The 16237-nt window shown below is 44.4% G+C and overlaps 1 protein-coding gene across 4 annotated transcripts in view; it reads left to right on the plus strand.

The window, feature by feature from the left end:
* Nucleotides 1-3535: 3535 nt before the first annotated feature.
* RASGRP1 (RAS guanyl releasing protein 1 (calcium and DAG-regulated)) overlaps nucleotides 3536-16237 on the plus strand; it is a 77240-nt gene continuing 64538 nt past the window's right edge. For 2 of the 4 annotated variants that reach the window (XM_014550303.1, XM_014550304.1), the window contains exon 1: nucleotides 3725-4022. In XM_014550303.1, coding sequence (XP_014405789.1) covers nucleotides 3947-4022 — 76 coding nt within the window. In that variant the 5' untranslated portion in view covers nucleotides 3725-3946. Of the gene's footprint in view, nucleotides 4023-16237 lie in introns of all 4 variants that reach the window. The other 2 variants (XM_014550307.1, XM_014550305.1) reach the window with 2 other exon arrangements.

Raw genomic sequence — 16237 nt, forward strand, 5'->3', positions numbered from 1 at the left:
TTATCAGGAGAAAGAGGCCTGGAAGTGCCAGGCAACTTTGAGTTTGTCCCCCAAAAGGCTGGAATGGGACAGCTGCCTAGACAGGGGACTGTGCACTTCCCACCTCCATCCACATGGACTCTGTGTGCCCGCGCCAGGCCCAGAGGACGCAGGAAGCTTTGCCCTGCTGGACTTTCTAGAGCTAAAGATCCTCGCCCCTGTATGCACCCCGCCCTGTATCACCGGGGGTCCGACACTGTACCCTGCACCAGATTGAGGGGAAGGGCCTCAGTACTTTAAATTGAGCCATTTTGGGGGAGCCATTCTGAACAGGACTGGAAGGAATCCTCACTAGAAGCCAATAAAAGCCACCTTGCACTGCAAAGAAAGCCGTGGAAGTTTCCATCAAAAGTGACCTCCACTGAGGAAACCTGTGCCTGGAGAGGATTTCATTTGAACCAGTTCTGAGTTTTGACAGTGTCTTTCAGCAAACTTAATAGGGCCTTAGCCAATTTGGGCCTCAGAAACCACCTTAAGTTAATTTGTTTCTCTCGGGGATTTTTTTGTTTGTTTTGTGTTTTGTGTTCTTTTTAATTCACAAGGAAATGGCTACTGTCCTTTAAAGATATGCCTTTGAAGATTAGGGTCTATTTATTCTATGGATTACAACACCTTCAAGACCTGACTGTAGAGAAGTCTTTTATTAATCCTATGGACAGCCATTTCACCCGAAGAGGCAGTTTTGAAAGGTTTGTCACAAAGCAGCCAGTCAAGAAGCTGCACAGAAGAGCTGAGTTCCCCCAGGTCATGGTTCAGATAACCCCCATCTCCCTAGACCTCTCAGGTCACAATTTGGTTTTTAGTAGTTCCTCTCCTCCCCAGTTTCTCATGCCCCAGCGCTCGAGTCTCTCTGGGCTCCATAGTTCCCAGGTTGCATTTTTCACACGTACACACACCAATACTTCAAGCTTTTTCTTTCTACTTGAATCTACCCCAGTCCTTTTTAGTTCCGGTAAAAGCATCTCACCTTGTGAACCAAAGTGGTTTCTGTTACTGCTGACATGAGGAACCATCACTAGAATTAGAACCAGGGCAGTTTTCAGGGTCCTCAATGATCACTGCTACCAACTGAGAGAGAAAGTGGGATTTTCCTGTATCCGCCAGCTGAGAGACTGAGGGAGACACCTCCGGGCCTGAGGGAAGAGCTATGTGTGGAGGCCCAGCCTCTGGTTGCAGGTGCCTCTTCTCCAGGGGTCAGGGAGAGGTACTGGAAGGCCTAAGAGAAAAAGAGGCTGTACTGAGAAGGACTGTATTGTTCTCTTTCTCAACTCTGCCTTGGGTGGAGATCTTAATGGTAAAAAGGCAGCCGCTCAGGCAGAAAGCTGACTAATCCCAACAGCTGACAACCAGCCCCAGGTTTAGAGATTGTCAGTGCCTCCTGGAAGGGGAAGGTGCCCAGGTGGGGAGCAAGGCATGGGCACAGGAGGCCTGGCTTCTGCCTGTCTCTGCACTGGTGGCTGGTCCCGTTGCCCTTCTGATCCTGGACCCACACCCATCTAGTGAAGGGCTTGGAGGATGTCCATGGAGAGCCCACGCAGCCTCTGCTCTGAGAACAGTTCCGGCGACAGGCAGAAGGAGGAGGGCCCCTGATTCAGCCTTTATATTAGCAGCTATGATTTCAGAGGACGTTACTTTTGTCTTAGGTTGAATTGACCTTTCAGCCTCTCATGCTTATTCTGATGGAGTGAAAAGTGCATAGTTCCAGGCACAGTAACTCTTGATTAAGCAAATAGAGCCAGAGAGGCGCCCAGTACAAATCCCAGATCTAGCACATGGGAGTTGTACTTGACCAAGTCATTTAGCCTCTCTTAGATGCAGTTTCAACATCATGGAATGGAGATCATGTCTCTCTGGGACGTAAGCTTTAAAAACCATGCAGATCCCCGGCACAGTGCCTGCCATGTCATAGGTTCTCAATTCATGGTGGCCACTATTATTTCCTCTCATTTTCAGGTACTGATCTGCTCCTGGCGCTATCTTAGGCCCTGGGTAAAAATCAGTAATGGCCAGAAGTCCTGTAACACCATCTTTCAGAAATCCCTGCCTCTGGTTAGTAGATTCCTAATAGCCAATGACTGGTTCAGTTTCACTGGGACCACCCTCGGTCAGAACAGAGCTCAGCAGCCACTGCCGGCCCAGCACCCTGGAGGGATTTTGAAATGCAGGGTGTTCCCTCCACAGGTCTGGCTGTGCACTGAGTGGCCCCATCGTTCAGTAACCTCATTTCACAGGCTGGTTTTCCAAATTCTGTGTATGCCCCAGTGTCTTATTTTGATTTCAGCACTTTTTTAGCCCCTTCTGGGTGAGATTTCCTGTCAGAGAAACTTTTCTCCAACACTCCAGCTGCAACTGGTTCTCCCTTCTCTGAGGACAGCACAGCCCTTCCCCTTGCCACTCACAGGACACTTAGGATTGATAGAGCTATCTTTCCTTGGTCTGGGTCTGATTCTCCAACTAGAGTTTTGTATTGAAGAACTTACAGATAGATGACCTTCCTACAACATCAGCTAACATGTAGTTAGTATGATGTACAGTTTACAGAGTGCCATCGCAGAGACTGTCCTACTGGCCTTCCCCGGCCCATCGCGATGTCTTACCCATGGAAAAAGCACTCACTGATTAATGGGTGCCTCATGGGTTCAGCAAAACACATGGGGAGTCGCTAAAGTTATGGATCTGAGGTATATTTCTCTTTCCTTTTTTTTCTTGCCTCCTCTTTGTAAACTGTGAAATAAGCAGGCACAGTGGGGAGAGAAGAGTTAACGATATGCTCAAAGAAGTTACAAGTAACAACACCCATCACTAGTGAACCTTCAGAGATGATGGAAATGTGCCTGTGTGTGTTTATGTTTTTTAATGGAAGGGAAAACGAAATGCTTAATTAACCTTCATGTATCATTTTGCAAACAACGTGACTTATACTGAGAGGTCATGATCAAAGGTAAAGCTCTGTGAGAGTGGGCAGAGGTGACCTATAGGCACTCCTAAGCCTTTCCATATCCAAGTGTTTTCTTTTGGATTCAGTTCTGGAATGAAGCTCTCATGAGCTCTGCTCCTCCACACCCCCCTCTCTCCCCCCTCCCCAATAGGTAAGGACCCAAGTACAGACTTAATGGAATGGTGTTTAATGATAAAAATGACTCATAATGATTACCTGTATTATCTATCATGAAAGACAGAATCTTAAAACCCACCAAGATTTGTGAGAAAGGCAGGACTAGCTTAAAATCTAAATATCACCACCCTCACCCCTCACCCCTCCTCACTTCCTGCACACGGGTCCTCAGTCTTTGACTTTCCTCCCCAAAGTCCTTAAAGATGTTTCCGAGGCTACCTGGGTTTCTGCAGCGTCTCAGGTGTTGTTCAAGATGAATGAATTTAGCCAAAGATGAGACCACCTGAAACTCAATTCTTAAGACCCAAGTCAGTGGCCTCGAGGCTGAAATGAAAAAGTATTGCTAGGACCCGAGAACTGCCAAGGTAGCCCTGCCTCTGCCTCTCCCCTCAGGCAATGGAGACAACAGGGCAAAGCAATCCTAACCCCCAGAGGACCAGCCCTAGATGCAGCCCTGAAATCTCACCTTGTTATTTGCTTGGGAGATGTTTCTTTAACAGCCAACCAGTCCGTTTGGTGCATCTGCCAAGTGGGAGGGGTGTATCTTCTATCAGCCCAACTCCCAGGATTAATTGTCTTATCTCTAGTCCTTCCTCTCTAATCTGCCTTCAGAGCGTGGAGCTGCCCCTGTGTTCGCCCCCTGGCCGCTCCGCTTGCACTCACTGCCTCCTCTCTTTCCCCAGGAAACCTTCTCATGGCTGCAGAGCTGCCCCTAAAGCAAAACTAGAGGCGAAGCCAGCCAGCAGCCCCTTCCCCTCCCATCCCAGCCTGGCCCAGATCACCCAGTTCCGAATGATGGTGTCTCTGGGACATTTGGCCAAAGGAGCCAGCCTGGACGATCTCATCGATAGCTGCATTCAATCCTTTGGTGAGTTGCCCACATGTATAAACATCACTCTCTTACTTTGTTCTTCCTTAACAAGTGCTTCATAGAATAGCAACCTAGATTGCATTTTGGCTTTAAAAATAGCTTTTGAGCCTTTGAAATGTTGGAGAGGGTGCGCAGTGCCTGTGGCACATGACTGTGTGGGTGTATTAGGTCGTGATGAGAGGTGTGATTTAAAGTGAGAAAAGTTACCGAGGAGAGTTTGTATGTTTCTTCGGACGGAGGTTTTTCTCGTGACAAAAAAAAAAAAAAATTATACAATGCTGTTGTGCGTCTGGTGCTCTGACTTTTTGTCCTTGTGTTCTTGGGGCACTCAAAACCTAGGTTCCATGAGCAGACTCTGTTATCAAAAAGAAATGTGAAAGTCTTTGAATCATTTGGACAGAAAGTCTTAATAATTCCCTGTCCAATCTGAATGGTACTTACAAAGGAATAGGAAGGGATCGGGTAAAGCTGGCATCTCTGTGACTGGAAGATACTGATTAATAAGCATTGCAATTGGGGGTCAGAGGTCTGAGAAGCATACAGACTCACGTTGGCAGTGAATTACCTAAACCAGGGGTGGGCAAACTTTTTGACTCGAGGGCCACAATGGGTTCTTAAACTGGACCGGAGGGCCGGAACAAAAGCATGGATGGAGTGTTTGTGTGAACTAATATAAATTCAAAGTAAACATCATTACATAAAAGGGTACGGTCTTTTTTTTTTTAGTTTTATTCATTTCAAACTGGCCGGATCCGGCCCGCGGGCCGTAGTTTGCCCACAGCTGACCTAAACGCTGTCCTCCGTCATCACCCGTAATCACTGTGAAGGATGCACACCCTAGTGCAGCTGACAAGCAGTTATCTACAAAGATGCCCTATTTTTAAAAAATTTTATAAGCACTGTCTTTCTCTTGGTTGTTATTTGTGAAATAGTGATGTAAAAGTACTAAATATTTTCTCCCTTCAAAAAAAGGAATGATTAAAATGGATGGAAAAGTCATAGATTTCCCCTCTGTGTCCCCCCCCCCCCTTTGAGCCCCTCATCTCCCACCAAGAAGCAGAGGAGCCATAGTGGCTCATCTCGAAAGCGCCTGCCCAGCCGGTGCCAGGAGCGTCCGGGGAGGTGATCACGTCCCAGGTAGCACGGCATGCAGATGTGCTGGAACTCAGAGCTGGGATTCCTGGCCGGACTTGTTTAGTGCTTGGCCAGACCTTATTTCTAAAATTGGGAAAGGCTTGACACCAGGAACACTCATTTAGTGCGCTTTATTACAACACTGAAAAGAATAGTTTTGATGATTTCAACACTGTTTAAAGCAAATGTTCTCAACTGTTAGTGCAGAATCACATGGAGGATTTTTTTTATAATACATTTGCTCCACCCCTCAAAGTTTCTGCTCCAATGGGCCTGGGGTGTGGCCCATAATTTACATTTCTAACAAGTTCCCAGGCAGCGATGCTGATACAGCTGATCCAAACAGCCCGCTTTGCTTTTTAACCAGGAAAAGAGGGAGCATTTTTGTTGTTACTTGGACCTTAATTTTAATTAAATTTCTGTTTATTTACACTTTAATTTTTCAGTCAGGGATGAAGTCGGAAGCAGAATGAATGGTTTTCTATTTCAAATTAACCTCCTTAGGAAGCATGCGTGCAAGGAGAAGCACTAGGACACAGTGGAGCCTGGAGGAAGCGCGGCTGTGATAAGTTGTTATGTCACCTCGCTCCCAATCTAATACACGGCAGAGTGCCTCACACGGGCCTGGTAGTCATAGTGCACTGGTCTTTAGCAGGACACTAAGACTATTTCACGCACAAAGATTTTTATTCTCTTTCCATTTCACTGTTGAGAAAGCGGCGACCAGCAAAGTATTTATTTATCATGCTTTCTTCCTCCCATGTCACTCATGCAGCTGCTGGCTGATTATTAACCTTCAGATAATCATGACATCAACCTGAAAAATACATGACTGATTCTGCAGTCCTTCCCTGAAAGAACCAAGCCCAGTCCACGGCCCTCAACAAGTAGTACATTGTTTCCTAGAATATGTTGAACTGAAAGATGTACCTTAAAATCCCAAAGCTGTAAAAATCCCATAGAGCCTGAGAGTCTTTTATGCTTTATCAAGAAGCGTTGAAGTCCCTGATTGTGACGCTGTGCTGGGCAATGCACACGGAGAATGGCAGGGACTGAACCCCTGTCCCATGATTGGAGCTTAGAATACCTGAGATCTGCTCTGTTCAAAAGAAAAAGATACAAAACACAGGGCAGTCACAAGCGAAGTGCAGGGAGAATAACTCCTTTATACCATGTAGAGTTTGAATCAGTTCACCTCCAAGGTGAGGACATAGATTCGGGAAAGCAGCCAGTGTTTGTTCAAACCCCTCTTGGGGCCGTGGGAATGTTTCAGGAAGGCAGGGAGGTTAAGATCTCAGGGCTTCTCGTACTATATTCTGCGGAGTTTCCTGCCACAGAATTTACATGAAAGGGGCAAAGAAGAAAAGACACCGTATGTCTGGAGAGAACGGGAGACAGCACTCAGCCTGTGATTTTGAGTGGTTGGTTATCAGTTGACGTGTCTAGTGGGGGGAGGGGAGTGAGATTGAGCCGCAGAGGTAAGGGGGGTGGGGATGGGCAGCAGCAGAAGAGCTATGTCCTTGGGCTCCTACCTGTCGGCCTCCTCAGAGGCGATGGGAGAAGGGTGCAGAGTGAGGCTAATGTTTCTCCCTGGTTATTTCTCAGCCTTGGGTAGAAAAGTTGTTTTATAGGATAAAGTCATCTAGTTTAGCTTTGTGTTAATGAGTTTAGATACCATCTCAGTTTAATATTCATAAAATATGGACGGAAATAGTACTGGAGGATTAGTGAAACCTGTTCTTATTTTCTGGTAATCTCTCACTTCAGACCTTGATAGAGGCCACTTCTTCCAACGTGAAAAAAAAATTGTTTTGAACATAAAGACTGACTAATGAGTTCATGTATGTGCTACTGCTTCCCCAGCCTCACTTGCATGCAGTTGCTTTGAGGGGTTTGAATTGGCTAGAGCTGTGCTGTCCAATATGGTGGCCACTAGCCGCACATGGCTGTTTACATAGACATTTTAATGAATTAAATTATATCAGGTGTGAAATTTAGTTCCTATTTCAAATGCTCAACGGCCACAAGTGGTAGCCGCCTCTGGACAGAGTAATAGAAAAATTCCCATCATCGCAGGAAGTCTGTGGGGCATGCTGGGCAGGGTAGACGGCCGACTTGGAAGGGAAAAGCAACAGACAAATTTTCTGGAAACTGAGGCATTTGCATTTTCCTAGCATCTCTAGGTAATAGTCTGAGTACTCCCTGAGGCCTCGTGTGCACTTGGCAGTCTTTACTGGTGGCTCTGTCTTGAGTAATATTGGCCACTAGTTACCACCCACACTGTTCTCAGAGGAAGGACTTACTACAATACTTTTAAGAATGAATGATCAGCCCTGGCCCATTTGGCTCAGTGGGTAGAGGATCGGCCCGTGGACTGATGGGTCCTGGGTTTGATTCCGGTCAAGGGCACGTACCTCGGTTGTAGGCTCCATCTGTGTGTGCGGGAGACAACCAATCAATGTGTCTTTCTCACATCGATGTTTCTCTCTGTCTGTCTCTCTCCCACCCTCCCAGGCTCTCTAAAAATCAATGGAAAAATATCCTCTGGGTGAGGATTAAATAAATAAATAAGTAAATAAATAAATAAATAGTTAAAAAAGGAACGAGTGATCAGCACCCACAAAGTAAGCATCCATTGCAGGCCTCGAGCAAGCCTCCCAGGGTCACATACAAGGTTACAGATTTGGGATTAGAAACTCAGAACCTTGAGTCAGTCCATTGCTTTGCCACAAAGCAACCACCCCCACCTTCTGTTTCAATCACAGGCCATGCGTTACATTCTCAGAGTATTATGGGGAGTTAATCCGCTCTTCAGCTGAGCACAATGAGGCAAATCATCACAACCTGGTACATTGATGTCAGATGCATGTGAGTCACACCCTCTGTTTCAGAGGTAGAAAAGACTGACAAAAGCATCTGGGCTTTTTAAAACGTTTTTCACTTCGTAGGAGGGCTGCCAGCATTGGGGACCGAGTGGAAGGCTTCAGACGTCCAAACTCCCAAAGCTCTTCTCTCGTCCTTTTCTGAAAGCAAGACAACTTCTGACAGCATCAGAAAGAAGGCTGCAAACACATCCCAGAAAGGGACCCTCCGGAGGCAGCTCTGCTGCTCTCCGCTGGGGTGTGGGAGGAAGCTGCAGGTCTTTGTCTTACCTGTCAGTGTAAGGGGGCAACGCAGCTTAGCCTAATATCTTACATTTAGAACTAGAGGCCCAATGCACAAATTTCATGCAAGGGTAGGCCTTCGCAGCCCCAGCCACCTCAGCTGCTGCTTCATAGCCCCAGCCACCTCCCTTGTAGCCCCGGCCACCTCTGCCGGCCCCCCAGCCTTGGCTTTGTCCAGAAGTTGGTTCTGCTGTTCGGCCGTTTGGTCGATTTGCATATTATGCTTTTATTATTATAGATCAGTGATGGCGAACCTTTTGAGCTCGGTGTGTCAGCATTTTGAAAAACCCTAACTTAACTCTGGTGCTGTGTCACATATAGAAATTTTTTGATATTTGCAACCATAGTAAAACAAAGACTTATGTTTTTGGTATTTATTTTATATATTTAAATGCCATTTAACAAAGAAAAATCAACCAAAAAAATGAGTTCGCGTGTCACCTCTGACGTGCGTGTCATAGGTTCGCCATCACTGTTATAGATGTTGATTTTTTTTTTCTTGGAGTCCCATATGTATTGATTTCTTTTAAACTCAAACCAACTCTGAAAAAGGCAGGTCAGCTATTATTGTCTCCATTGGACAAATGAGAAAATAAATTGAGCCTCATGCCCCCAATCTAAGGAGAAAACATGCTACTCACGTGCTCCTTCCTCTGCCCCCAGCAGCCCCTTGGCCCCTGAGCTGAGGCAGGCTCAGGTCCCTCTCCTAGAACAGGTTCCCTTCGCTCAGGGGGAGCCCACAGGCCACACAGGGCAGGCCTGTGTCCTGGCCCCACAGCCTCCCCCAGACTGGAAATTAAACTCCATGAAATATAAGAACTTTATGTTGGACCCCATCTTCATAACAGGTGTCTGCCTGAAATTTTCTCTTGAACAAAGTGTTAATTGATTGAAATTACCATGTGCCTTATATTAATGCTATCCAAAGACCTCCCAAACTAGAAATACCCCAAAACTTTCAGGTATATTTCCCACACCATGGAGCAGCTGGATGTTCAGGGTAAAACACTACACCTATTTTTAAAATTAGAGCCAAAGAAGGCAAACACTCACTTGGGACCACACACAGTTCCCTCCATGGCAAAGGGAGGGGTAGGAATTCCTCACCACTCTGCCACTTAGAGTCTGCACCAAAGCGATGTGCCCCTAGGCAGCAGGGGCACAAGACCAGAAGCCCGGGACTGTGATAGCCAAGGGCACTCGGACCCAAGAATGGGCAACTCCAGGCTACAAAGCCAAGTGTAGGATCAGCAAGGGGCTCACGCCTGGGCCACTGTTGATGACAGGCCCTCGCAGAGAAGACCACAGCTGACAAGTAGCGTCCTCACTGGAACGCCCAGTTGCTGGAAGTCATGGCCACAGGTTTCACATGTAAAGGATGGTCCTCCGGGCAGTCACTTCCTAAAGGCTTCCAGGCGTCAGAGCAGCTCGCAGGCATGACTGTCCTTTTTGAAATTCATGGACTGAATTAATTAGCATTCTGTGATCAAGATGCTGTTTATCCCAAGGAGCCTCTTTGCTGCATCTTTGACAGGCTGGCAACACCCCATGCCCCGGGCTGGCATGTCTGCCTCTCATGGGTGTGAGTTACCATGACTGCCATCCCTGTGAAATGAGGAAATGGGAACCCCCTTTACTCTCTCATCTGTGCTCTCCTGTAGGGAGGGAGGGTATTTATTGCCGACCTCCCACAGTAGTAGAGAACAGCAGCAGTCATAAAAAGGCTTATGCATGAGGATGACAGTGTCTTGGGAATTCTGAGCACTGTATTTCAGTTAAGTCCATCCAGAGCGATGAGATGGACTGCTGAGAGAGAGACAGGCAGGCAGACAGATAGGTCTAGACCAGCGGTTCTCAACCTGTGGGTCGCAACCCCTTTGGGGGTCGAACGACCCTTTCACAGGGGTCGCCTAAGACCATCGGAAAACACATATATAATTACATATTGTTTTTGTGATTAATCACTATGCTTTAATGATGTTCAATTTGTAACAATGAAATTGGGGGTCACCACAACATGAGGAACTGTATTAAAGGGTCGCAGCATTAGGAAGGTTGAGAACCACTGGTCTAGACTGATGGTGGTTGGCTCTGTAGGCTGCTGGGCCTTTACCTGAATGGGTGCCATGAATATTTTTTTGCCTTTCAATTGATAGAAAATTGAACCTCAGGGACATTGAAAAACCTATGGATAGTGGCCCAGCTCATTAGTGAGAGGGTCGCTGAGATCTGAACCCGGACATTTATGTCCCAGGCCCATGTTCTTCCCATTCTACCAGAGGTTCTCCGCCCTAAACATGAGCAGGAATCGGGGAGGGGGGTTCATCTTTCAGATTCCTGAGGGTCCACTCCAGAGATTCCCACTCAGCCAGCAGTCACTGTGATTTTGATGGAGGTGACACACGAACTGATGGCATGCTTGCTTTTTGGACACCCCGGAGCATTTTCTTGGGCTTTCTAGGAAAACATGGAAAACTGAAGGGTACAAATCCTCTGAGAAGCGATAGAGCCAAGTAGGTTTTTCAACTATATGAACTAGAAAAGCACCTGGTGAGGCCAGCCACCCAGGTAACTCTAATGCAACCCCCTCCCCGCAGATCTAAGTAGAGACAGCCCTGCCACTAAGCAGGTTTGCAACATTTGCAACGTCTTTCAGAGTTTCCTGCATTTCTATTCCTTTTCTACGACAGAAACTCCCTTCAAAACTGTCAGCCTGTTCATCTTTGGCCATGGAAATAAGTAGAATGCAGGGGTCTGTTATTACTGTGGTTTGGTCCTTTGCATTCAAAGGCAGCATTCCTATTCTGCATTTCCACCTTCAAGTTTACTGTGGTTCTATAGAACCTTGCTCCCTAATGTATGCCTGTCCCCCTTGGGTCAGAGGCCAAAAATAGTAACTTAGCTGGTTGGGAGGGGGGTGGGAGGAACGGGACTGGAGAGGCGCTTTCTGTGAGAACTCCAAAAGTACCACTTTTCCAACAGATTTTTTAAGGCCATAGGTTGACGTGAAAGTTATAAAGTTCATGATGGAAACACATTAGGAAATAGTGTGACAGCAAAAGCTGTGTACTCGGTGATTGACGGAAACAGCAGTGGTTGGGCAGTGAGACCACTGGAAAAGGTCCTCCGAAGTGGAAGCTACTCCCAGATCCACCTCCTCGTGGAAGGACCTGCCCACCTGTGCTGGGAGCAGTTATAGCTGCTGGACTTGGTGACTGGTTCTGCAAATGGTTGGGGTCATCTTAGCTCGAGTGGTTGGGAAGGAAACAGCAGGGAAAGAGCAGGAGGGTAAGCAGGGCCAGCTTCAGGGGCACACCCTGGGCAGACATGCAGGCTCCCACACTTCGTTAAATACTGTCACAGTCTTGAAAATATTAACCTGCAAGAGCAGATTGCTAAATTTTCAGAAATTTTGCCAGCCAGTTGTTAAACACAGCCATCATTAAAGATTAAATTATAGCCTGGCCAGTATGGGTCAGTGGTTGAGCATCAGCCCATGAACCGGGAGGTCATGGTTCAATTCTGAATCAGGGCACATGCCTGGGTTGTGGGCTCAACCCCGTGTAGGGGGTGGGCAAGGCAACCAATAGATGTTTCTTTTCATGGATGTTTCTATCCCTCACCCTTCCTCTCTCTAAAATCAATTTTTAAAAAATTAAATTGTATAAACTTACAAGATAAATCCTTAAAACTCATCATTGCCTAATGTATTACCACATTTTACTGTCATCTAAGCTCTTGAGGTTGTCTATTGTTTCCATATGGTAGGAATGCTGTATAGTGGTAAGCAATGGTATGCACATCTCTTCCCAGCTCCATTTTCAGTGAAGTGGTGCTAGTAGCTTGACATTGTCTATGTTGGGAGTATTTACACCATGGAAATGGACAAGCACCGCTAACCAGGGCTTCTTCTTACACCCCAACCCTGAAGAGGCCATTGTTGAACATCACTTTGCCCAGCTGCAAGGGTGCTTACATAGCAGAGTTTTGAGGTGAGAAGGCAAGCTAAAACTGGAAATTTAATTTTGCATAACCTAATTAGGAGAAGGCAATATTTGCCATTGTTTTGCTCCTTTTATCTAGTATCTTATAAAACAACTCTCCATGTGTTCGTCAAAGAAAAGGAACATTATACCTTAAAGAAAAGGAAATCAAATATCAGTGAAATTGAAAATTTTTCTTAAAAAAGAGACAATGGAACTTCAAAACTAAAACTGAGATAATCATTCTGGAGTCAAAGTTATCACTCTCTAGGGTTTTTAAATTTTGTTTTGTCTTTGTCTTATATTTACCTCCTCTAAAAATTCTCCATTGTTTAACTATCCCTTATTTTTGACCGACCAACCCTCAATTTTGTGAACTTCTGTTCTTCATGTCTTACATGCTGTCACTATTTGTTTCTGATTCCATCTGTTTAATCATTTGCCTTCATTTCATGCTACATGGTAACAGGGTCTATTGTATAACCAAGCTTTTGTTGAGTGTGTTTTCATAAGTTTGTTTGCTAACTATATCTCCAATTTTGTAAACTATCTGTTCATATCCTTTGCCTATTTATCACATTATTATTAGATGGTTGCAAAAGCTTTTTACCAAAAAAAAAAAAAAAAAAAAAAAAAAAAATTTTTTAACTCTTGGAATACCATGCTTCAGGAATTTTTTTTTTCTCATTCTCATTTACATTTTTACATTGGTTTATATTGGGGATTTTAATGTACAGAAATTTTACATTTTTATGTAGTTAAATTTTCCATGTTTTCTGTTATCTTTTCTTTTATTAACTTGAAAAAATATCCCTATTCCAAAGATTTGGTGAATATTCCATTATTGTTTTCATCACTGTTTTATTAAATCTATTCTGTGATATACAGTAATTCTATAATTCACTGTGTGGCTGGTCAATAAAAGCTTGTCAGTAAGTTTTTGCTGGAGAAAAAGAAGCCTTCAGATTTGTTTCTGAGATTGTCACTGGCTTGAAACCAGAGTGTTTACAGTCACTGTAACACAGAGCCGCCGTTTCCTCTCCCTGTGGTTCTGCTGAGATGATTTCTGAGACTGAAAATATCTGGGAGACGTTGCAATGAGGTCTTAATCATGATGTTGAGTGTGAATTTGAAGAAAGTCCTATAGGAATTTTTATATTTAAAGGAAGTACTTTTGATCTATTTGCAGAGCCAGTATCCTTAGGGAGGAGACTTAGAAAACCAACCAAATTTAAATCCATTATTTCTAAATTATTAATATACACTGAGTCTATATTGTTATTACATAATTTTTTATTATGGTAAAATGTACATAACATGAAATTGACCACTTAGATACATTTCTAAAACATTATTTTAGTAATAGTTAACTCTTGAGTATTTACTATGGACAACACAGTTTTCATATTAGTATGTTTATATGCATATTGTTATTTAATTCCCACTCTTTTATAAGTTTATGTATTTACAAAAATCTAATTGCAACTCTGCTCTTATATTTACCTTTTATTTTACTTTTAAATTTTTTTTTATTTATTAACTTGAGGCCCAATACATGAAATTTGTGCAAGAGTAGGCCTTCCTTCCCCTGGCTGCTGGCACCAGCTTCCCTCTGACATCCTGACACCCGGGACCCAGGCTTTCCTCGCAGCCCCGGCTTCATCCGGAAGGTTGTCCGGTCTAATTAGCACATTATGCTTTTATTATTATAGATTGGTTTGAGAGAGAGACACACATTAATTTTTTCCACTTATTTATGCATTAACTTTAAAAATTATTCCTGCTCACTTTAGAAAACTTAGAAAATACAGACTAGCAAGAAAAGGAAATTGCAGTCATCTATTCTGCCACCAAGGGCAAGATAAGCAGTGTCAACATTGTTGGGAATACCTTCCTAGATTCCCTTCTGTGCATGTTGATATGTACTGTAATCACGTGAGGTTTTTTTATGGTAAACTCACTGCAATTAACTCCACTTTCCATAATTCACATTTTAAACAATTATGCTCTTAAAATCAACATCAGTTTTTATAAATAGGTGTGCTAGCACAGAAAGTTGCTTATTCTAGCCTAAAATTGATTTTTTAAAAAAAATTCTGCCTTAATCCTTTCAAATATGGGACATAAAAGTGACAGTTGCTTGGCAACTAAAATGATTCTAATGAGGAATTAAAAACATTACAAGAAGAGTAATTACTCATTTCTTTCTTTTCAAGGCCAAATACCAAGTATGATAACCAGTGACTATAGTTATAATAAATGAAGAAAACAAAAAAGTGTTTCTATTAACTTAAAATTCTAGGTGTGGGCTTTTTTTTTTTTTAATGAATGAGGGAAGTTAGATGGGTTTTGTGGAAGAGAAGCTTTGTTTTCAGAAACAATGAAAAAATCTTGTGTTCACTAACTTTCTAAGAGACCCAAGAAGTTGCAACTGCGAAAGATCAGAAACTCGAAGATGCTACAGTTTGGCCCATCTGTGATTCTTGTGCAGAGTAGGAGAGATGGCGGCCAGTGGTGTGATGGAGACCACATTGCCCACCTTGTTTTTTTCCAGACAGTGGTCCAGGGCCCTGGAGAGATTGCCAAGGTTCTTACCAAAATCTTCAGGCAGGACATGCTACCAGGATGGAGCTTGAGTTGGAGCGACACCACCAATGAACTGAAATGGACAAAAGGAGTAGTGACGGGAGGCACTGTTCCTGCCAGTTTCTTAGTGAAGGAGAGAATGGCATAACCAGAGTAGTGAGGCCATCAGTGATGAAGTCATCTGGGAATTTGGGGGGTGGAGGCACAAAGGTAAATATTCCTGGCATCTTTTCACTGACCTCTCTGAATTGCTGTCCAGGACTTGTACTGTCTTTTTAATCTTGTGAACAGCCCCATTTAAGAGGACACCCAGGGTATTTAGGAAGCCAGGAAATGTCCCCGCATTATCGTTCATGAATCTATCTTCTTGTTAGAATATAATCACAGCCTACAGAGCATCCTTAAATCGGATGAGCAATTAATCATTTTGGTTAATTTCACATTCACTTATTGAATGCCAAATGCATAGGGGCATTTTCCTGCTTCCTTTTCCTCTTCCTCCCCAGTGCGTTGGCATCATGGGTTCCAGATTTACTCCATCCATACCTGCCTTGGCAGGTTCATCATTTACCTCCACTCCCAGGCAATTCAGGCCACACAGTCACTCTGCTTCTGATGCACTGCTTCCCAGGAAATAGCCGGGGTGTCCCCGCTGCTGCTGCTGGGCTAGCCAGAGATGCACGGAGCACTTGGTCTCAGCAAATGACACTGGAGTTCACTTGACTTTGGCATTGCTTTAAGCCCTGAAGAAAGCAGTGTGCTGTGGTTCCCCGCCCCTCTGTCCCCAGTGGCTTAGAGTCCTGTTACCTGGTCAGCAACCGTAATCATCTACCTGAGGAGCATAGCTTCAGTGAACTGAGAAAGTGTGCCCTCCGAGTTGCAAGAAAGATGGAGGAGGAGCCTCTCAATGAAAAGAGACTTAAGGGACATTTCAACTTTTTAAAAAATGGAACCTTTTAGAAAACTATATCATTAATTATAGGTATTTGGAAATCTGAATGCTGACTGGGTATTTGGTATTAGGAATTACTATTGGTTTTGTTTTAGGCATGTTGTTTTAAAAAGTCCTTATTTTAAAATATCCTATCTAATAAAAGACAAAAAGGGTAATTGACTGTACCTTCGCTATGCTTCCCATCGGCTAATCAGGATGATATGCAAATTAACCGCCAACAAAGATGGCGGCCAGCAGCCACGCAGCTGAAGCGAGCAGGAGGCTTGCTTGCTCCAGTGATGGCGGAAGCCAAGGTTCCCCACCTGCCGCAGCCCAGCTCTGAGCTCTGAAAGCAACTAAGTTTCAATTATAGAAGCTAAACAAACCCCAGATACCTGCTTTCAGCTGGCC

This window comes from Myotis brandtii, unplaced genomic scaffold (genome assembly GCF_000412655.1).
Source record: "Myotis brandtii unplaced genomic scaffold, ASM41265v1 scaffold596, whole genome shotgun sequence".
In the NCBI taxonomy this organism is placed as follows: Eukaryota; Metazoa; Chordata; class Mammalia; order Chiroptera; family Vespertilionidae; genus Myotis; species Myotis brandtii.